General features: G+C 47.7%; 1 protein-coding gene across 4 annotated transcripts in view; it reads left to right on the top strand.

The window, feature by feature from the left end:
* Window positions 1-16,147, top strand: part of CLSPN (claspin) — a 410,714-nt gene that overhangs the window by 196,434 nt on the left and 198,133 nt on the right. For all 4 annotated transcript variants that reach the window (XM_063954464.1, XM_063954465.1, XM_063954463.1 and 1 more), the window contains exon 11: window positions 4,565-4,722. In XM_063954464.1, coding sequence (XP_063810534.1) covers window positions 4,565-4,722 — 158 coding nt within the window. The remainder of the gene's footprint in view (window positions 1-4,564; window positions 4,723-16,147) is intronic.

Below are 16,147 nucleotides of genomic sequence, written 5' to 3'. Positions count from 1 at the left end.
AGGTTTATCCACCAAAGAGCGGTCTTTGGATGTGGTACAGCTCTCCGTATTTATGTGAAGAGGACAGCTTCTCTTCGGAAGTCTGATTCTCTTTATGTCCTTTTTGGTTTTCACAAACGTGGCTGGCCTGCTAACAAGCAGACCTTAGCTAGATGGATTAGAATGGTGATTGCACATGATTATGTACAGGCTGGCCTTCCAGCTCCTGCTACCATCAAAGCCCATTCTACTCTGTCTGTTGGACCTTCTTGGGTGGCCCGCGGTGGTGCGACCCTTGAACAATTGTGCAAGGCGGCTACGTGGTCCTCAGTGAACACGTTCATACGGTTCTATGCCTTCGATACTTCCGCCTCCCAGGATGCCTGCTTTGGACGCCAGGTTCTTGTGCCCACTACAGTGCGTCCCCTCCCATGATGAACTGCTTTAGGACATCCCCGATATTATCCCTGTGGAACTCCAGTGTATCCCGCTGCAGAAAAGGAGATTTATAGTTTAGAACTTACCTTTGTTAAATCTTTCTGTGAGGTACACTGGGTTCCACAGGGCGCCCACCCTGACGCACTTAGCTTCTTTGGGTTTGTATGGCTTTAGCCGCTGATACCTTCTCCTGTCGGTAGAATGTGGTGTATGTGGCTACTAACGGTTGTCGTCTTTTTTTTTTTACCTGCTACTGCATTGGACTGGTTAACAAAACTGAGCTCCTGTGCACGGAGGCGGGGTTATAGAGGAGGCGGCGCTGTGCATATTGGGAACAGTCAAAGCTTTTAGCCTGTTGGTGCCCTGGATCAAGATCCAACTCTACACCCCTGATGTTATCCCTGTGGAACCCAGTGTACATCGCAGAAAGAGATTTAACAAAGGTAAGTTCTTACCATAAATCTTTTTTTTTTTTTTTTCTCAGGGGAATAGCTCTTTGGGGTTTAGCTGGATACGTGGATTTCCAAAGTCACGGCTGGTAAATCCACGTTTCTCCTCTCTGGGGCCCCGCCAGCTAGGTGTTCCTACCAGGGGCCGTCTGTTCAGTCCTTACGTTCTAGGGCCAGAGGTGCCTCTAATGCAAGTAGAGGCACCAGAGGTAAGTCAAGAAAACCTGACACCGCCGTTTCTCAGGAGCAGAGCACCAGTTCTGCTTCCGCTAAGTCCTCAGCATGATGGTGCCCACCCACCCCGAGGAGATCTCGAGGTAGTAGCCCGACTGCGTCACTTCAGCCGCATCTGGGTAAAGGACCTCATTTCTCAGGGCTTCAAGCTGGAGTTTGGCGGCGCTGTTTCCCATCGAATTTCAAATCCAGCTTACCAGCTTTGGAGGATATGAGGGTTAGGTTGCAACAGGCTATCAGAAAGTTGGTCCAGTCCCCCATGTCATTGTTTCAGTACTGATACCACAATGAGGCAGGGGTTATTACTCCAACTTGTTTGTGGTTCCAAAGCCAGACTGCTCGGTAAGGCACATTTTGAACCTAATATCTTGGAATCCTTACCTAAAAGTTTTCAAGTGCAAAATGGAATCCCTAGGGACAGTGATTGCGGGTCTGGAAGAACAGGGGTTCCTTGTTTTCCTGGATATCAAGGATGCCTACCTTCATATTCCAATTTGGCCACCCATCAGGCTTTTCTGAGGTTTGCACTACTGGATGATCACTACCAGTTCCAGGCAGTACCCTTTGGCCTGTCCACGGCTCTGAGGATGTTCATGAAGGTGATGAGGGAGGTGGTGATCCAACTCTGGGTCCAGGGAGTCAGTGTTGTCCCTTACCTGGATGATCTTCTGATGAAAGCAGGTTCCAAGTAGCTTTTATCGCTCCATATTGACCACACTATCCAACTTCTGTCACGCTATGGGTGGATTCTCAATCTATAGAAGTCCCACCTGGAACAGACTCAGCGGCTCCTGTTCTTGGGGATGTTACTGGATTCGGTGGCCCAGAAGGTGTACCTCCCAGAGGACAAGGCGAGAACACTTCAGGAGATGGTCTGCATGGTTCTCTGACCTGCTCGAGTATCCATCCATCTTAGCATCAGATTGTTGGGAAAGATGGTCGCCTCCTACGAGGCGATCCAATATGGGAGGTTCCATGCCAGAACATTTCAATTGGATCTCCTGAGCAAGTGGTCCGGATCACATCTACAGATGCACCGGATGATTCGGCTGTCACCTCGGGCCAGGATTTCCCTCCTGTGGTGGCGAGGTTGGGGTGCTGTCACCCAGGAGGTGCAGTTCCACGGCAGGTGGTCAGCCTATGAAGCCCTCCTTCCTATCAACATTCTTGAACTTTTGTTGATCTACAATGCTCTAATTCAGGCCTCTCATCTGCTCGCGAATCACGCAATCCAAGGTCAGTCGGACAACGCCACAGCAGTGGCGTCAATCGACAAGGTGGGACAAAAAGCTGAGCCTGCATGCGAGAGGTGTCAAAGATACTTCTCTTGGTGGAAAGAAATGCAAGAGCATTGTCAGCAATATTAATTCCGGCAGTGGACAACTGGGAAGCGGACTTCTTCAGTCGTCACGACCTCCACCCGGGGGAGTGGGGACTCCACCCTCAGGTGTTTTCAGCAGATCACCCACCGGTGGGGCTGCCCACAGATAGACTTGATAGCTTCTCATCTCATCAAGAAGCTTTGCTGGTATTGCTCTCGAACCAGGGACCCTCAGGCGAGGGCACTGACGTCGCCTTGGCCTTACCGGCTGGTCTACCTGTTTCCTCTGATTCCATTGCTCCCCTGATTCCATTGCTCAAGCGAATTAGAAATCAGGGAGTGCAGGCAATCCTGATTGCCTTGGAGGGCGTGGTATGCGGATCTTCTGTACATGTCCGTCGAAGACCCTTGGCCTCTATCACTAAAAAGCGATCTTCAAGAGGGACCTTTCGTCTACCCGAACTTACGGTGACTTTGTTTGACGGCATGGAGGTTGAGTGGAAAATCCTAGCTCACAAGAGCTTTTCCAAAAAGGTTATTGCTACCATGGTTCAGGCCAGAAAACCTGTGACGTCAAAACACTATCATATCTGGAGAAGCTATGTCTCTTGGTTTGAGGAACGCACGTATCCACCTGCGGATTTCCACTTGGGTAGTTTCTTACGTTTCCTGCAGGCTGGTGTGGATAATGGCTTACGTCTGGGTTCCATTAAGGTCCAGATTTCAGCTCTCTCCATTTTCTTCCAGAAGAAATTGGCACTGTTGCCAGAAGTTCAGACCTTCACATACAACCTCCTTTTGTGCCGCCTACGGCGCCCTGGGATTTGATTGTGGTGTTGGAATCTCTACAGTCCCTCTGGTTTGAGCCTCTGATGACGGTAGACAAGCACCTCACGTGGAAGACAGTGATGTTGCTGGCCCTGGATTCTGCTAGACGTGTCTCAGAATTGGGGACCTTATCGTTCAAAAGTCCATACTTGGTCTTTTTCGAGGACAGAGCCGGAGCTCAGGACTAAGCAGCCGTTCCTGCCGAAGTTTGTCTCTGTGTTTCACCTGAATCAACCTATTGTGGTTCCATCCAGTTCTGACACTTCTGCTCCTCCGGAGGCATTGGATGTGGTGCGAGCATTGAAGATCTATGTCAAGCGGATGGCTCGGATCAGAAAGACTGATTCTTTGTTCGTGCTTTATGATGCGCAGAAGGAAGGTTGTCCTGCTTCGAAGCAGTCCATTGCTCGTTGGCTTAAGCTTACTATCCAATAGACCTATGTATCGGCAGCCTTACCTGTTCCTAAGTCTTTGAAAGCCACTCTGCAAGATCTGTGGGCTCTTCCTGGGCGGCTGCCCGAGGTGTCTCGGCCTTGCAACTATGCTGAGCTGCTTCCTGGTCGGGGAAGAACACCTTTGTGAAGTTCTACAGGTTTGATACCCTGGGCCAAGGAGGATACCCAGTTTGGGCAGGCAGTGTCGCAGCAGTCTCCGCACATTCCTGCCTGTTCTGGAAGCTTTGGGACGTCCCCATCGTTCGTACAAAGTCTCCCCAATATCCCTTATGTATGCTAGATAAAATAGGATTTTAATTACCTACCGGTAAATCCTTTTCTCGTAGTACATAAGGGATATTGGGCGCCCGCCTCAGTGCGTTGACTTTTCTGCAGGTTCTCTGTTATGTGGTTACCTGTTCAGCTGTTGTCGTTACCAGCCGTTGCTGGTTGTTGTATGTTAGTGGTTTGCTGGTGTATAAATCTCACCACTCATTGTTACGTCTCATATATGTCCTTTCTGTTTCGGGCACTGTTTTACCTATAACAGCCTGTGGGAGTGGGCATAGGGGGGAGGAGCCAGCACACACAGTGAAGAAATTTAAAGTGCACTGGCTCCTTTGGACCCCATCTATACCCATCGTGCTAAATCTCCCCAATATCCCTTATGGACTACGAGAAAAGAATTTACCGGTAGGTAATTAAAATCCTATTTTCTATGTGTCGTTTAAGTGTTTAAATGTCTTCAGGTGAGACTCTTGGCAGTATTGGTGCTAGTGCAGAAATGCTAGAACTTAATCCAGAGAAGTTGGGTTTTTTTTTCTTTTTCTTTTTTATGTAGTTTCAGATTGACAATTTTATTTTTCTTGTGTACTCCATAGCATTTGGTGTGTGACTTAGTTGAAGATGGAATTAAGGATATTTCTGAAGATAAAGAGTTAAAGGAAAGAGGCATAAACAAAGTAACTGTTTCTGTGCCAAGACCAATGGCTACGGAGTCCACTTTGATGTTGTTCAAAGACAGTTCTACAAAGATGGGGTAAGCATAGCATTTAGGATTTGTTTTAATGAATCACAAGGTTAGCAATCTTAACCGATGTGCATATTGTGCCAATTGTATGCTAATTTAAATCATAGTAAGCTTATTTGTCTCTCTAAAACATCATTTTGATTCTGAACACTACTGTATGGGATAGCACAGATAGAAAAATTGAGGTCTCACTTAAGACTCTAAACTTAGTAGTTGGGGATTCCCTTATGGCGTGTACACACGGTGCGATGTGCTGTACAGCCCGATATTGACTATTTGATGTGTCCGGAGCCTGGCCCCACCGATATAGTCAATGTTGAGCTGCCTGCACAGTCTATTTTTCCTTGCTATGCCGATCCCGCGGGGCGATATGTACTATATTTTCTTACGATTTTGACTATATAGTCAAAACCGCAAGAAAAATCGCACCGTGTGTACACACCTTTAGACCCAGTGTTAGTAAGACTCTGGAGACATGTTCTGACAGACTGGATTTGATGCAGCTAGTGAAGTATATATCTGAGGCCTCTGTGCACGTGAGGTAAGCCGACGTTAATTGGCGCTTACATTTCTCAGCGCCCCAGAGTTCCTTCTAATTTTCTACAGGGTGGTGGAGTGGTGCCTTGTTTGATTCCGAACTAAATGCATATAAATTGCTTCACCAGGTAAGAGATCCTCCTCCTACCTTTTTGTTTTTTTTTTTTAGTTTTTTTTTTTTCCAACACCACACCAGACTAAATGAGCCTCTATTTCTACAGGAATGAGGATGATCAGTCTGGTATCCTCCAGGTGAGCTAGTTAGCTCACTCTTAATTCCTCTGACAATCGGTATGACATGTAGGTGGCCCAACTGAGTACTCTTATGTTGTGAAGCTGTCTGTTTCTCTTCCAGGACCAGAGGTTTCGTTCCACCACAGATGCCTGGTGAGGTCCTTGTCAGAAGTGAATGCATTTTTCATATCAGTTTTTCCCATAGTCTATGCCAAACATTTTGTTCTGAATTAAACCATTCAGTGCTTTCTATCTGTTGGAGTAGCTATTTCAGTCCTAAAATAGCAGATAGGTTTTGGGTTTTTCCTCATCTTTCTGGTCCATCACATTTCTAACCTGAAATGCCTGAAAGTCCTTTTGAGGCTGGACAGGTTTACAATGGTGTTTCTATGGATAGTTCTCAGTAGCATTGAACAAGATGAGTTCATGGTGTCCATGTGAAAAAAAAAGAAAAAGAAATTACAAACCTATACCAGCGTTGATTCAATCAGAGTATATGGTAGTAAATTATCATCTCTTATAATAGGAAACATCCACACTTCTCAGTCTTTTAAGTATCTAGGATTCCGCCCCTCTTCCCTGGGTTAATGGCTCTCACAGTACCATATGTAATGTAATGTTTAATTCAGCAGTAAAACATCTTAAAATGTTAACAAATAATATGGACTTCTCTTCTTTCTTCCCTCTCCACCTTTTTCTTTCTTCTCTTTCCTTTTCCTTACTTCACCAGGTTTGTTGCCTCTTTTTTTTTTTTCTGGATCAGTGATGGTCTTACATCTTTGATATTTTCTTATGTCTTTGAAATGTTTAGATTTTGTTTTCTCTATCGTCCTAGTGGATGCTGGGGTTCCTGAAAGGACCATGGGGAATAGCGGCTCCGCAGGAGACAGGGCACAAAAGTAAAGCTTTCCGATCAGGTGGTGTGCACTGGCTCCTCCCCCTATGACCCTCCTCCAAGCCAGTTAGATTTTTGTGCCCGGCCGAGAAGGGTGCAATCTAGGTGGCTCTCCTAAAGAGCTGCTTAGGAAAGTTTAGCTTAGGTTTTTTATTTTACAGTGAGTCCTGCTGGCAACAGGATCACTGCAACGAGGGACTTAGGGGAGAAGAAGTGAACTCACCTGCGTGCAGGATGGATTGGCTTCTTGGCTACTGGACATCAGCTCCAGAGGGACGATCACAGGTACAGCCTGGATGGTCACCGGAGCCTTGCCGCCGGCCCCCTTGCAGATGCTGAAGTAAGAAGAGGTCCAGAATCGGCGGCAGAAGACTCCTCAGTCTTCTTAAGGTAGCGCACAGCACTGCAGCTGTGCGCCATTTTCCTCTCAGCACACTTCACACGGCAGTCACTGAGGGTGCAGGGCGCTGGGAGGGGGGCGCCCTGGGAGGCAAATGAATACCTATTTTGGCTAAAAATACCTCACATATAGCCTCCGGAGGCTATATGGAGATATTTAACCCCTGCCAGAATCCGTTAAGAGCGGGAGACTAGGCCGCCGAAAAAGGGGCGGGGCCTATCTCCTCAGCACACAGCGCCATTTTCCCTCACAGAAAGGCTGGAGGGAAGGCTCCCAGGCTCTCCCCTGCACTGCACTACAGAAACAGGGTTAAAACAGAGAGGGGGGGCACTAATTTGGCGATATGCTTATATATTAAGATGCTATAAGGGAAAACACTTATATAAGGTTGTCCCTATATAATTATAGCGTTTTTGGTGTGTGCTGGCAAACTCTCCCTCTGTCTCTCCAAAGGGCTAGTGGGTCCTGTCCTCTATCAGAGCATTCCCTGTGTGTGTGCTGTGTGTCGGTACGTGTGTGTCGACAGATAGGAGGACGATGTTGGTGAGGAGGCGGAGCAATTGCCTGTAATGGTGATGTCACTCTCTAGGGAGTCGACACCGGAATGGATGGCTTATTTAGGAAATTACGTGATAATGTCAACACGCTGCAAGGTCGGTTGACGACATGAGACGGCCGACAAACAATTAGTACCGGTCCAGACGTCTCAAAAACACCGTCAGGGGTTTTAAAACGCCCGTTTACTTTAGTCGGTCGACACAGACACAGACAGGGACACTGAATCCAGTGTCGACGGTGAATAAACAAACGTATTCCTTATTAGGGCCACACATTAAAGGCAATAAAGGAGGTGTTACATATTTCTGATACTACAAGTACCACAAAAGAGGGTATTATGTGGAATGTGAAAAAACTACCATAGTTTTTCCTGAATCAGATAAATTAAATGAAGTGTGTGATGATGCGTGGGTTCCCCCCGATAGAAAATTATGGGCGGTATACCCTTTCCCGCCAGAAGTTAGGGCGCGTTGGGAAACACCCCTTAAGGTGGATAAGGCGCTCACACGCTTATCAAAACAAGTGGCGGTACCGTCTATAGATAGGGCCGTCCTCAAGGACCAGCTGACAGGAGGCTGGAAAATATAATAAAAAGTATATACACACATACTGGTGTTATACTGCGACCAGCGATCGCCTCAGCCTGGATGTGCAGAGCTAGGGTGGCTTGGTCGGATTCCCTGACTAAAAATATTGATACCCTTGACAGGGACAGTATTTTATTGACTATAGAGCATTTAAAGGATGCATTTCTATATATGCGAGATGCACAGAGGGATATTTGCACTCTGGCATCATGAATAAATGCGATGTCCATAACTGCCAGAAGATGTTATGGACACGACAGTGGTCAGGTGATGCAGATTCCAAACGGCACAAAGGTGTATGGCCGTATAAAGGAAGAGGAGTTATTTGGGGTCGGTCCATCGGACCTGGTGGCCACGGCAACTGCTGGAAAATCCACCGTTTTTTACCCTAAGTCACATCTCTGCAGAAAAAGACACCGTCTTTTCAGCCTCAGTCCTCTCGTCCCTATAAGATCATATCTGCCCAGGGATAGAGGAAAGGGAAGAAGACTGCAGCAGGCAGCCCATTCCAGGAACAGAAGCGTTCCACCGCTTCTGACAAGTTCTCAGCATGGCGCTGAGACCGTACAGGACCCCTGGATCCTACAAGTAGTATCCCGGGGGTACAGATTGGAATGTCGAGAAGTTTCCCCTTCGCAGGCTCCTGAAGTCTGCTTTACCAAGGTCTCCCTCCGACAAGGAGGTAGTATGGGAAAAAATTCACAAGGCTGTATTCCCAGCAGGTGATAATTAAATTACCCCTCCTACTACAAGAAAAGGGGTATTATTCCACACTATATTGTGGTACTGAAGCCAGAAGGCTAGGTGAGACTTATTCTAAAAAATTTTTTTTGAACACTTACAAAGGTTCAAATCAAGATGAAGTCACTCAGAGCAGTGATAACGAACCAGGAAGAAGGGGACTATATAGTGTCCCGGGACATCAGGGATGCTTACCTCTATGTCCCAAATTTGCCCTTCTCACTAAGGGTACCTCAGGTTCGTGGTGCAGAACTGTCACTATCAGTTTCAGACGCTGCCGTTTGGATTGTCCACGGCACCCCGGGTCTTTACCAAGGTAATGGCCGAAATGATGATTCTTCTTCGAAGAAAAGGCGTCTTAATTATCCCTTACTTGGACGATCTCCTGATAGGGGCATACTCCAGGGAACAGTTGGAGGTCGGAGTAGCACTATCTCGGATACTGCTACAATCAGCACGGGTGGATTCTAAATAAATTCCAAAATCGCAGCTGATCCCGACGACACGTCTGCTGTGCCTAGGGATGATTCTGGACACAGTCCAGAAAAAGGTGTTTCTCCCGGAAGAGAAGGCCAGGGAGTTATCCGAGCTAGTCAGGAACCTCCTAAAAACAGTGCATCATTGCACAAGGGTCCTGGTAAAAATGGTGGCTTCCTACGAAGCAATTCCATTCGGCAGATTTCACGCAAGAACTTTTCAGTGGGATCTGCTGGACAAATGGTCCGGATCGCATCTTCAGATGCATCAGCGGATAACCCTATATCCAAGGACAAGGGTGTCTCTCCTGTGGTGGTTATAGAGTGCTCATCGTCTAGAGGGCCGCAGATTCGGCATTCAGGATTGGATGCTGGTGACCACGGAGCCCAGCCCGAGAGGCTGGGGAGCAGTCACACAAGGGAAAAATTTCCAGGGAGTGTGATCAAGTCTGGAGACTTTTCTCCACATAAATATACTGGAGCTAAGGGTAAATTTATAATGCTCTAAGCTTAGCAAGACCTCTGCTTCAAGGTCAGCCGATGTTGATCCAGTGGGAAAAACATCACGGCAGTCGCCCACGTAAACAGACAGGGCGACACAAGAAGCAGGAAAAAACTGCAAGGATTTTTCGCTGGGCGGAAAATCATGTGATAACTCTGTCAGCAGTGTTTCATCCCGGGAATGGAAACTGGGAAGCAGACTTCCTCAGCACGACCTCCACCCGGGAGAGTGGAAACTTCATCGGGAAGTTTTTTCCACATGATTGTAAACCGTTGGGAAATACCAAAGGTGGTCATGATGGCGTCCCGTCTGAACAAAAAACGGGACAGGTATTGCGCCAGGTCAAGAGACCCTCAGGCAATAGATGTGGACGTTCTGGTAACACCGTGGGTGTACCAGTCGGTGTATGTGTTCCCTCCTCTGCTTCTCATACCTAAGGTGCTGAGAATTATAAGACGTAGAGGAGTAAGAACTATACTCATGGCTCCGGATTGGCCAAGAAGGACTTGGTACCCGGAACTTCAAGAGATGCTTACAGAGGTCTTATGGCCTCTGCCGCTAAGAAGGGACTTGCTTCAGCAAGTACCATGTCTGTTCCAAGACTTACCGCAGCTGCGTTTGTCGGCATGGCGATGGAAAGCCGGATCCTAAGGGAAAAAGGCATTCCGGAAGAGGTCATTCCTACCCTGGTCAAAGCCAGAAAGGAGGTGACCGCACAACATTATCACCACATGTGGCGAAAATATGTTGCGTGGTGTGAGGCCAGGAAGGCCCCACAAAGAAATTTCAACTCGGTCGTTTCCTGCATTTCCTGCAAACAGGAGTGTCTATGGGCCTCAAATTGGGGTCCATTAAGGTTCAAATTTCGGCCCTGTCAATTTTCTTCCAGAAAGAATTGGCTTCAGTTCCTGAAGTCCAGAAGTTTGTCAAGGGAGTATTGCATATACAACCCCCTTTTTGTGCCTCCAGTGGCACTGTGGGATCTCAACGTAGTTCTGGGATTCCTCAAATCACATTGGTTTAAAACCAGTCAAATATGTGGATTTGAAGCATCTCACATGAAAAGTGACCATGCTCTTGGCCCTGGCCTGGACCAGGCGAGTGTCAAATTGGTGGTTTTTTCTCAAAAAAGCCCATATCTGTTGTCCATTCGGACAGGGCAGAGCTGCGGACTCGTCCCCAGTTCTCTCCCTAAGGTGGTGTCAGTGTTTCACCTGAACCAGCTTATTGTGGTGCCTTGCACCTACTAGGGACTTGGAGGACTCCAAGTTGCTAGAGGTTGTCAGGGCCCTGAAAATATGTTCCAGGACGGCTGGAGTCAGAAAATCTGACTCGCTGTTTATACTGTATGCACCCAACAAATTGGGTGCGCCTGCTTCTAAGCAGTCGATTGCTCGTTGGATTTGTAACACAATTCAACTTGCACATTCTGTGGCAGGCCTGCCACAGCCTAAATCTGTTAAGGCCCATTCCACAAGGAAGGTGGGCTCATCTTGGGCGGCTGCCCGAGGGGTCTCGGCATTACAACTCTGCCGAGCAGCTACGTGGTCAGGGGAGAACACGTTTGTAAAATTCTACAAATTTGATACCCTGGCAAAAGAGGACCTGGAGTTCTCTCATTCGGTGCTGCAGAGTCATCCGCACTCTCCCGCCCGTTTGGGAGCTTTGGTATAATCCCCATGGTCCTTTCAGGAACCCCAGCATCCACTAGGACGATAGAGAAAATAAGAATTTACTTACCGATAATTCTATTTCTCGGAGTCCGTAGTGGATGCTGGGCGCCCATCCCAAGTGCGGATTATCTGCAATACTTGTACAAAGTTACAAAAATCGGGTTATTATTGTTGTGAGCCATCTTTTCAGAGGCTCCGCTGTTATCATACTGTTAACTGGGTTTAGATCACAAGTTGTACGGTGTGATTGGTGTGGCTGGTATGAGTCTTACCCGGGATTCAAAATTCCTCCCTTATTGTGTACGCTCGTCCGGGCACAGTACCTAACTGGCTTGGAGGAGGGTCATAGGGGGAGGAGCCAGTGCACACCACCTGATCGGAAAGCTTTACTTTTGTGCCCTGTCTCCTGCGGAGCCGCTATTCCCCATGGTCCTTTCAGGAACCCCAGCATCCACTACGGACTCCGAGAAATAGAATTATCGGTAAGTAAATTCTTATTTTCTTATTCCTGATTTATATGAAGACGGTGATTATCATATCTATAATAAGGAAGTCTTGTATATCCAATTACTGAAAACCAATAAAATCAATTTGCACTAAAAAAAAATAATCTTATGGACATTCAACATTGCTGCAATCTCCTAATGGCTGAAATGAAGAAATTACCGGCTAATGCATAAAAACGGACAATGGACCGTTCTTTAAAGCATGTAAGATGATGGTTCCCAGAGGCAGTCCCCGACTGTCCACTGGACGCTCTTCAAATTTATCTGCAGCAGGTCATCTGCAACAATCCCCGTCAGGGGCCTCCGCAAAACTAATGGTGCCGTGTGAACCATTAACCTGAGGAGAGTACAAAGGAGAATGGAATCCTGGGTACTTAGCAGAAAATGACCTATGTGGAGAGGTACAAAGGTACCTATGTACTTTTTGATAAAGCTGTAGGACACAGCCAGTGAAGTGTCAGTGGAGTTTCTTGACAACTGTTTCCCAACCCTAAGAGTGCTGTGGACCTATTGTCCACAAAATCTGGCCACCCAGGAAACCGTTTTGGAGTACCAGTATTCTTTACTGTGCAGTGGATCGGACTATTACATACTATGTTGTAGTCCATCACTAAGGACCCGGGAATCACCTGCATGAGACCGGTAATTACCATAAATAGCTGGATAAAGACTCCTACAAGTAGTTTTAAAATCTCGCTGATGCAACAGTGATCGAACCAGAAATGGACTTGTGAACCTATCAGTAATCCTTATGCATTTGGTCCATATACAGCACCTAATAAGGGCAATAGGAGTGTCTTTTCTCTTGTCATCCATCTGGGGGACGCTGCGCCGTTACTTGTGGGTTAGAGGTGTGTGGTAGTGGAGTTTGGCACAGAATCTATCAAAAAGCTGCCTCCTCCCCCCTCTAACCCCTCCCATCTCCTTCCTGCTCGGCCATCACTCAGTTTTAGTTTTGTGCCTGTGGAGTACAAACACAGTTTTTCTTTCTCCTTAGATTTTTTTTTTTGTTGAGTTTATTCTCAGGTGTACCTAGTCCCTGTTTACAGGTGACAGGTACTACTGGAGTGGTTTTAGCATCCCACTCTGAGCTGCTGCTGGAGGTCACCACACTTTGGTCACTGGGGCCTTTATTCACTTCAGGACGGCAGGAATAAGGTACAGGACAGCCACAATCTGTCACTGACAGTATTGGGCTGTCCCCTCTGTTTATTCTTCTCATTTTATGGCTTCACTCACCCCTAGCCTGTCAGCCGGCCAGCCACCCGCCGCATCGGACACCCCCCCCCCCCCCGCCGCAGTGAGAGTGACTGATCAGGAGTGGTCTTGCGGAAGGTCCGGGAGATTGTTATACACTCCCTGGAGCCAGCACAGAGCTGCCGCGACAGCCGCTGTGTGTAGCGGCGTGCGGGAGCCCGAACTTCAGATTTCGGAAATTAGTCAGTGAATAGCCGCAGAGATTACGTCAGCCGTGCAGGAACGGCTTCCCGCCCTGCTCTGCCGCGCGCGCACTGTTCGGCAGCTTCCTGAAGACTCCGGGGCGCCATCTTATCCGGCTGCAGACTGGGGGACGCTAGTTTCCAGGGAAAGGTTTTTTTTATTACAGTCACCTCTAACCAAGTATATGGTGGGCTAGCCCTAGTGGGAGATAGCAGTTAGTCTTCTTGGGGACACTAGAGATAACTGCTAGGTCACTTGTCTAGGGATTTATAGTACATATTTACTGCTTTTATATATTAAACATAATTAGAATAAAGAATGGCCAGTAAACCGGACAAGGCTACAAAGGGCAAAACGGCCTCAGTAGTTTACTTTTCCTGTTCACAGTGTGGCTCAAAGCTGGCTAAGGGTAGTGCTGACGCAGGTACCCTCTGTACTTCGTGCTCTGGTGCATCAGTGGCGGATCAGCAGGGAAGTTCCACAGATCAGTCTATGCCCCCATGGGTCAAGAACATGGTGGATGCCATTTCAGATTTGCGTCACTCTAGGCCGAAGGCTGAATCTGCTCAAACTCAGGTGGAGCCTCTGTGGGCCCAAAATATGGGCAAGTGTCTTACTGATTTAACCCATTATTTAAATAAGTTTGTAAATTCTGCAAGCAGTTCCGCTGCTACTAAACGACCACAGCCGTTACCCGCTATAGCGTTTCCGGGAAAGGAGTATGATTCTCTGACATCTCCATTGGCGGAAGGGGAGGTAAATCCTGAATGGGACGAAGTTTCGGCTTGGGAAGATGAGGAGCTATCTACTAGTTCAGGTGTTAGATTACTAATAGAAGCCATTCGTCAGACTCTTAATATTCAGGATACAACAGTGGCGGAGACTTCCTCTCCCTTCTTCAAACGACGGAAGAGACAGGTTATTGCCTTCCCTACTTACTCTCACTTTGCGGATATTTTAAAAGAACCCTGGCTTAAACCGGATTCTCGTTTCCAGGCTCCTAAGAAATTAAAATTTCTATATCCTTTTACGGAGGAAGATACAAAATTTTGGGAGACAGCCCCAAAGGTAGACGCTCCTATTTCACATTTGGCAAAAGCTACGGTTATTCCTTCGGTACAGTCCGTGACCTTAAAAGACCCTACCGATAGGAAAATAGAAGCATTACTAAAATCTATATTTTCTTAATCGGGTGTCTCTCTCCGTCCAGTTCTGTCGGGTGCCTGGGTCCTTAAGGCCGTGGATGAATGGCTAGCACAGGTCGTATCTGGAACGCAGTTGGACGATCCGTCGGAAGCCATTCAATTAGCAGAACAGATTTCGGAGGCGCTTACTTATGTAGGTGAGGCCTTGTTAGATTCTGTTGCGCTACAGTCTCGGGTTTCTGCCTTGACAGTATCAGCAAGACGGTCTCTTTGGCTTAGGGTTTGGAATGCTGATTCGGACTCAAAGCAGACCTTGACGGCAGTTCCTTTTGAAGGGGAGTTTCTTTTTGGGTCAGAGTTAAAGAAGATTATTTCGGATACTACTTGAGGAAAGAGCCCCTTTCTTCCATCTGCTCCTCACACGCAGGGCAGAGGTAGTTTCCAGTCCTTTTGTGCCTTCTCCAGATTTCCACGAAGAGGGGCATTCAGAGGTAGATGATCTCAAGCGACTCGCAGACCGGCCAGTAAGCCTGCCGACAAGCGTGATGCATGACGCTTCAGGTCTTCCGGAGGGATCGATGAAGGTTGGGGCTCGGTTACTTCAGTTCAGGGAAGTGTGGCTCCTGTCGAAACCAGATCGGTGGGTAATGGGGGTCATATCCAGAGGATATATGTTGGAACTCGAAGAGACAGCCCCATTCCGGCTATTCGTCACACCTCTCCCAGACGATCCCTCCAGACATCAAGCTCTTCAGGCAACAGCAACCCTCTTACAAAATGGAGTAATCCTTTCGGTTCCCTCTCCTCAGAGGGGTCGGGGTTTCTACTCTGGTCTTTTTCTCGTGGACAAACCGGATGGTTCGTTCCGACCCATTCTGAATCTAAAAGCCCTCAACCCGTGTCTCTCAACCCAAAAATTCAAGATGGAATCCATTCGTTCAATTATCGCTGCCATGGAGCCAGGGGAATATTTGGCTTCAATAGACATAAAAGACGCCTACTTACATGTCCCGATTTGGATATGTCATCAACCTCTTCTGAGATTTGCAGTCGGGCCGTGGCATTTTCAGTTTCAGGCTCTTCCCTTTGGTCTCTCTACGGCTCCTCGGGTTTTTACAAAGGTCATGGGTCATGTCGTCGCGGTTCTCCGTTGTCAAGGGGTCAACATCACTCCATACTTGGACGATCTGTTGGTCAAGGCCCCGTCAGCGGAAATTCTGACTCAGAACCTGCGTCTAACGACAGAGAGACTGCAGTCGTTCGGGTGGATAATCAACTTTCCAAAGTCGTCTTTACTTCCTTCCCAGAAAATGGTTTTTCTGGGACTTTTATTCGATACCAACAGCCAGAAGGTGTTTCTTCCTACGGATAAGATTCAGGATCTGCAGTCCAGAATCTGGACCATGTTACTCTTACCGGTAGTGTCGGTCCTCAGATGCATGCAGGTGTTGGGCAAGATGGTGTCCTCCTTCGAGGCAGTCCCATACGCCAGATTTCATGCCCGACCTCTTCAGGCTCAGATTCTCAGCTGTTGGGCTCGGCCGGATCCATGTCTCGAATTGCAGTTGATCCGCTTGTCGGTAAAGACTCGTTAGTCGCTTCACTGGTGGCTTCACAGTCACAATTTGAGAAAAGGAGCACCGTTCACGTTTGGTCTTGGTTGATGGTCACCACGGACGCAAGTCTCAGCGGTTGGGGAGCAGTGTTCCAGACTCATCACTTCCAGGGGCGCTGGACCAG

This window comes from Pseudophryne corroboree, chromosome 2 (assembly GCF_028390025.1).
Source record: "Pseudophryne corroboree isolate aPseCor3 chromosome 2, aPseCor3.hap2, whole genome shotgun sequence".
Lineage (NCBI taxonomy): Eukaryota > Metazoa > Chordata > Amphibia > Anura > Myobatrachidae > Pseudophryne > Pseudophryne corroboree.
The sequence above is the reverse complement of the archived record's forward strand: the minus strand, read 5'-3'. Positions and strand labels throughout refer to the sequence as shown.